Raw genomic sequence first — 6,792 nt, 5'->3', positions numbered from 1 at the left:
CACTACGGCGGAAGTTCCGCCACTGCATGTAGTCCCTTCCCCTATCCACACATCTGAGATACTTTTTGGCCAGATGTCCGCAAAGGTAACAGACATTCCCCCACTTTGGAGAGTGAAGACTTGTTTAAAGGTTTTGGAGATTTAGGGACACAGGGATTGCAATTGAACTGGACCCCTGGCTTTGGTCTGGCCTTGGAAGTTGAAGTCTGGCAGTAACAAAAGTAAAATTTCTTGGCATTAGTAGCGGAGAAAGTCTTTCCAGTTTGTGGCTTAGGCTTCTTCTGGTGAGGTAAATTAGCACTTTTACCACCAATAATATACTTTATGAGAGTGTTAAAAGACTCATAAAAAAAAGTTCTCAATCAATAGCCATGCTAAGCAAGCGTTGTTTCACTGCTCTAGCAGCTCTGAGCTCCGGACGAAAGGAAGGATTAGTAAGGTCTGCACCAGACCTTACTAATCACCACTGAATAACCAGGGGTTATGCAAGTGATGTTATTTTTTATGTTATCTGCAGACCAACATTTTACCCAAAGAGTTCTTTGCATATTCACTGATAGCTAATCTTGCCATAACCCTGCTGACTTGCTGTAGGTGTATGATCTTGGTTATATGCAAGCATCCCTCCAGTCAGATTTTGATAATTAGGAAAATAGCACCATGACCATAGAAAGAAGGGACATCAGGTAGTGAACAGAAAGAAGCAGTGATGTTCCAGCAAATGAATCTTGCAACAAAGTGGGCACCAGCGATGAGGAGGTGGTGGATAATGAGGAGGCAGGCCATCAGTGGGTGTCCCCAATTGGAGACGAGGAAAGTTTGAGGGAGAGGCTAAACAACAGCAAGGGAGAAATTTGTCAGGGGGCAGCTTTCAAAAGACTGGAGGGAACAGCCATATTATTTCATCTTGTTGCACTGCCCTACAGGTAGAGGACACTGACATCCTCAGTCTGCGGCCGGGAGGCAGCGGTAGTAGATGTGGGTGGCGTAGGGGTTATCGGAGGACCTAATTTTGGAAGACAAGCAGACAGAGACTTCTGCTCGGTTCATGCCTTTTCCGCTTTTTCGCTTCCTCAAACTGTGTGGCCATCAGCCTGATTGACTTAAACACCTCGTTTATGTTGTGTTTTTCTTCCTTTTTCTTACCCCTAAAACTCAATATTGGGATTTGACCGACATAGTACCCTACCTATTTTTAGGGGGGACTACGCAGGGACGTAGCTCGACCAGACCCGCCCAGACACATATACACATCAGAGCACAAAAAATGATACCTCCTGTACCTGAAGAAGCGCCTGGGTGCGCGAAACGTCGTATCAGCTCCTCCATTTATGAACCTCCACCAACTCCATACAGCATTTAAGCTTCTAGTGAATTGTTATCCCTTATCCTTGATCGTCTGTAATATCAGATTGTTTCTTAAACTATGCACTTATTTTGTTATGACTTAATCATGCTGTAGGAAGGGGACATATGGAGAGAGCACACAGGGAGCGATCTAATTAGCTGTTTTTAATTTGGATTGCATATCTAGCCTTTGTTTTAAATGAATTGAATTAAAACTAACTTTTTTATATGAATTTCTTTGTGGAGTAAGTTCGTTTGGTGCTCTCAAAACCCCACTTTCTGTCCTTGTCGAACAGCGATGAGGAGGTGGTGGATAATGAGGAGGCAGGCCATCAGTGGGTGTCCCGAATTGGAGAGGAGGAAAGTTTGAGGGAGAGGCTAAACAACAGCAAGGGAGAAATTTGTCAGGGGCAGCTTTCAAAAGACTGGAGGGAACAGCCATATTATTTCATCTTGTTGCACTGCCCTACAGGTAGAGGACACTGACATCCCCAGAGCTGGTCCACATTGCTTTTTCGGCCATTATACACATATTTGCTGCCGACAGCACATTGTGGTTTGCAGCTTCTGCCTGTAACAGCCAATTTGGTGCTACATGGATGAGAAAATACATAACTCAACCAAAGAGCTGCACCAAAGAGCTTGAAGGAGCAGCACCTCAATGAGACAAGTTGGCAGCAAAAGGCCTGAACTCCTCCCTTTCCTCGCCCCCCCCCACACAAAATTCTTCTGTTGCATCTATTGCAACATGTTTGGCCTCTAGTGGCAGGGAAGGAAGTCTCACAAGGAGTTTCAGAGGCTGAGAATATGTTACATCAAGCAGGAAAGAGGGTCATGGGGTCACACAGAATTCTCCTACATCCACACCGCCATCTCCATTAGCAGCCATCCCTGGGCTGCTGGAGTGGAAGAAAAACATGTCTTTAATCACCCCTATGCCCAGTGTCTTAATGCCAGCTTGGCAAAACTGCTAGCTTTGCAACTGCTCCCTTTTCAGCTCGTTGAATCAGACGCCTTCTGTGAGTTTATGGCTTGTGCTACACCACAGTGGCAGGTACCTAGCTGCCATTATTTTGCCCAGAAGGATGTCCCTGCTGGCCTCCTAGCAACCAATGACACATCCCCGGCCCCATTCACATGCTTGCCAGGAAGCTGCCTTTTGTGACAAGAGTTCCACCAGGAGATAGTGGATCATGTAGGTGGGTTGCATTGTTATCCCAGTGGGTCTGCGGAAATGGTGTTCATCATGGTTGGTGATGGATCTACATCACTGGACAATGGGATTGACAATGAACTTGCACTGTGGGATGTGTTTTTTTTTGTTATTTTTGAATAACATACTTTGTTAATGGTGTATGTGCTTATTTACACTTGAACTTTTATTTTTGAATGAATAACTATGTACCCTTTACTCATTTATGTAGGGGGGCGAGCCAGATATCTTGGGGCCCCCGTATCTTAAAGGGGGCTTCCATATTCCGATAAGTGCCCCACACAGATCTCCACATCTTTTTGATGAGTGGATGCGGAGATGAGGCCCTTGTCCTTATCAACATGGGAATAAGGTGCATTGCCAGGGAAGAGCTTTGCTTTGGGACATCACAGACATAAAGAAGATCTAATTGCACAGCACAGGGGGTGTCTGTTAAGTAATTTATCCTCACAGATCACAACAGAGTCTCTGAAGCTGGTTTCTAGACATGTGCGATTTGTTTTGTTCCGAATTTAAATCCTGATGAATATCAGCATATTCGGATGCATCCATATTTCTGAATGAAAGAAATAACGAATTTGAACATATCCAAAAATGTTTCCATAGGTCATTTATGTTGTTAAACATTAAAATTAAAAAAATTAAAACAGTGTGGTGTCCCCTCCCCAATTCATACCACACCCTTTAGGCCTGGTAGGAATTTTAGGGGGGACCCCAAGGCCCAAAAAACATAAAAAGTGTGTGGTCCCTTGATCCAAGCAGCAACCTGGCAAAGCAGGAAAGGGGGGGGGGGTGAGCATGTGCCTCCCCCCCCCACATCATACCAGGCCACATGCCCTCAACATGGGGAGGATCACCCCCTGGCAGAGCACCTTGTCCCCATGTCAATGAGGACTAGGGGCTCTACCTCACAACCCTGGCCCAGTGGTTGTGGGGGTCTGCGGGCAGGGGAGCTTATAGAAATCTGGGTGCCCCTAAGTGCCAACTCAGGTGCCGCCCCCCCCTCGTGAATGAGTAAGGGGTAGTTCTCACCCCTACTCATTCACCAAATAACAGTAAAATAGTAAATAAACACAGAACTCCGTAGTACAAAGTAATTTATTTAAAAAAAACAACAACACAAGGCATTTATTAAAAAAAAAATATATATATATCCATCGATGTAATCCACAGGTCAATCACGTCGTTCAGCGATGTCGATCCATGTCACTTTTCTGCAGCTCCACATCAATCACAATGGACAACATCTGCCAACTCAAAAGAAAGAAAACATTTCGGAAGCCCGGCGACACGTACGATCCATTCCATTAGGCGACTGAGAGTGGTCACAGAATGTAAACAAATCCACGGCCGTCGTCCATCATGATCGACATGGATCTACATCTCTGGATAACGTAACTGACTTTTGGATGGACATTTTTTGGTCTTTTTTTATGGTGTGGTGTTTTTATTTACTACTTTACTGTATTTTTAGAGCCTCTTCAAAAACCCTTTAAGAAACAAGATGTCATCAGCACACCAGAGAAATATGTTTAATTTACACATAGACATATTGTCACAAGGATAGCAACGTTTCGGGGCTTCACAGATGAAGGGACCCTGCATGGCCCCATGTCTATGCCTCAGCAAAAGTTTGTTTGGACACATTTCTCCGGTGTGCAGGTAACATCTTGTTTCTTCACTGATCTGAGTGGCGCCATCCACAATCATTTCAGCACCCATCATTAGGTGGTTTGCTGGTAACGATTGCAGTGGGTTATCCACTGATCTTCAAAAACCTTTGGCACAGGATATTAGCCACAGAGGGAGTGAGAAGAAGTAGTATAGCACAACTATTGGGTAGCACTGCAAAGCCGAAATCACAGATTGTGTAAGTAATAAGTATATATACCTGTGTGTAGATTATTACAAACTTTACATAGAAACACTTTTTTTAAATGTTGGCAAAAACTGAAAATGTTTTTACTTAAAGTTGCTAACTTTCCTATTCATACCTAATAAAACTTTGAAAGAATGATATATTCCTTTTAAAACAACCTGAAATAAAGTCCCAAAAAATAATGCAAAAAAAAAAAATGTAAATACTGCAAAATGTTTCTTATTGAATCTTAAATATAATGATTTAGTGCATACCATCTTTCGTATACACTTATATTTTCATTAATCAGCCTTGTACTTTTAACCTGTACAGGATCCAGTAAGTAGATGAAATCGTCTCTCATACGGAGACAGCATTTTGGACAATCCCATGACTTTGGGCACCGGCAGAATTCCAGGAACATCTTCAACCAACTGATCTTGGTGGAGAATTGATTTGTTCAGCTGATCAATATTTTATTTTTGTAAAATTGCTGACGCCAGCAATGTCCTTCTGAACTCCCTTTCATTTCATTGCCATAAACGTACACAATCCAGTCATATGAAGGTGCATGTTTATAGAAAGATCTTACAACAAAGATCTTTTAGAGGTGTGATCCTGCCCAAATGTTTAAATACACTCTGATGTCCATAGCCAAAATAAGAATGGGGGCATAGCAGAATTGATTCAATTTATAATGTATCAGAACATGAGCAAACCATTATATATTCACAAGGGCTGCTTAACACATTCTCAGTTATCTTCTGGTAGCAAAATGGTTAACAGAAAAAAGATCCCAGATGTTTACCTGCTAAAGCTGTCTCTTCTTTTTCTCTTCAATCTGTTCTTTGCTGGGATAGTACTGGCCAGAGCCAGCTGCCCACAGTCTTGTGTGCTTGGCTCCATTTTAATACGCTGGCTACCCACGATGCTCTGGGAGCTGATGTCAGCGCATCAGCAGGCTCCCTGGAGCGTGTCTGAACGGAGCCCATTATAGTGACGATTTGAAGACAGGTTTTTAAAAACAATAGTGACAGAATTAAACAAATGAATGGCGCGCATGGCTAGGTCCTTAGCTGTTCTTTTCCAAACAAAAGAGAATGCACATATGGAGAAAGGCATGCTTTAATTAATCCGATGATCCCTTAAAGCTACACTCCCACTTACTACTGACATCCTCTGGTGCTGCCTTACAGGAGAAAATATCATGCAGTTTAACACCTTCTAGGGTTTCATTAATATGACATATTATTTTTACTAACACCTTTTACAGTTACTATTAGAATTTTAATATTGTAATACAAACTTGAATCTACATTTCATTTAAGTGAAGTATTTTTTTTATATTATAAAGTGTACAGTGCAGTTAATTATATTTAAGGAGACAATTTGTCTACTGTGTAATATAATTTATATTATACAGTGTACAGTGCAGTATATTATATATAAGGAGACACAATTGTCTACTGTATAATATAATTTGTATTATAAAGTGTACAGTGCAGTATATTATATATAAGGAGACATAATTGTCTACTGTATAATATAATTAATATTATAAAGTGTACAGTACAGTATGTTATATATGGAGGCAGAGAGCTGGCTTGAACTAATGTTAATACTGACACTGGTAAAGATGAATATATTGCTTATTGTTTATATATATTTTGGCTGATACAATCATAAATTATATAAATATTAATACTGATATTAATTAATATTAACATGATCAGAGACTAGCTGTTTACATCAAGTTGGAGAGACTGTCCTAAAAATAGCTAATTTGCTGAACATGTTATACTAAAACTACCAAATGCATTACTAATCAGTACTGTTATGGACAATGCAGCCACCTCCTGGAGAAAATACAAGATACACAGAAAATGGTACTACACAGTAACAAGATCAGTTTTTACTTTTTAAAAACTGTAAGGAAAACAAAATGAAAAAAGAAATGGCAATTTGTTCATGTCCTAACATCAAACGCTGATATTTGTGTGTGAAGTTTCTGGTAGGTTTAATCATATTGATGGGTTTTTACATCTCACGGGGGTCAAGGTTTGACATATCCCAACATAAACTGCCATATCCACCAAACTGCTACAGATATTGCAAAGCCAAATTATGGTGTTACTCTGTTCCAAATGATTCCTCCTAATGCAGAAAAACAAATTTACCAGAAATGGAGTTGCTAGAGAGCAACATCTTTGTTAGTCTATTGTAAGAAAGTGCAATAGCCAGCTTGCTATTGGATATTGCAAATTGAAATAGCCAATAGGAATCTAACTATTCATTCCTGTGCTTTTTTTTTTTTTATTATTATTCTGACGGCAGCAGAATACTAAAACCTGCAGATAGCAAAGAAGCTATTGCT

At 40.8% G+C, this 6,792-nt stretch overlaps 1 protein-coding gene across 1 annotated transcript in view; it reads right to left on the bottom strand.

Moving 5' to 3' along the window:
• LOC108802120 (carboxypeptidase O-like) overlaps positions 1–5,329 on the bottom strand; it is a 54,697-nt gene extending 49,368 nt beyond the window's left edge. Inside the window, exon 1 of the mRNA XM_018574006.1 lies at positions 5,227–5,329. Within this exon, the coding sequence (XP_018429508.1) occupies positions 5,227–5,324 (98 nt within the window). The 5' untranslated portion in view covers positions 5,325–5,329. The remainder of the gene's footprint in view (positions 1–5,226) is intronic.
• Between the last annotated feature and the right edge of the window lie 1,463 nt (positions 5,330–6,792).

The sequence above is a fragment of the Nanorana parkeri genome, unplaced genomic scaffold (assembly GCF_000935625.1).
Source record: "Nanorana parkeri isolate BGI_ZX_2015 unplaced genomic scaffold, ASM93562v1 scaffold2671, whole genome shotgun sequence".
Lineage (NCBI taxonomy): Eukaryota > Metazoa > Chordata > Amphibia > Anura > Dicroglossidae > Nanorana > Nanorana parkeri.
The sequence above is the reverse complement of the archived record's forward strand: the minus strand, read 5'-3'. Positions and strand labels throughout refer to the sequence as shown.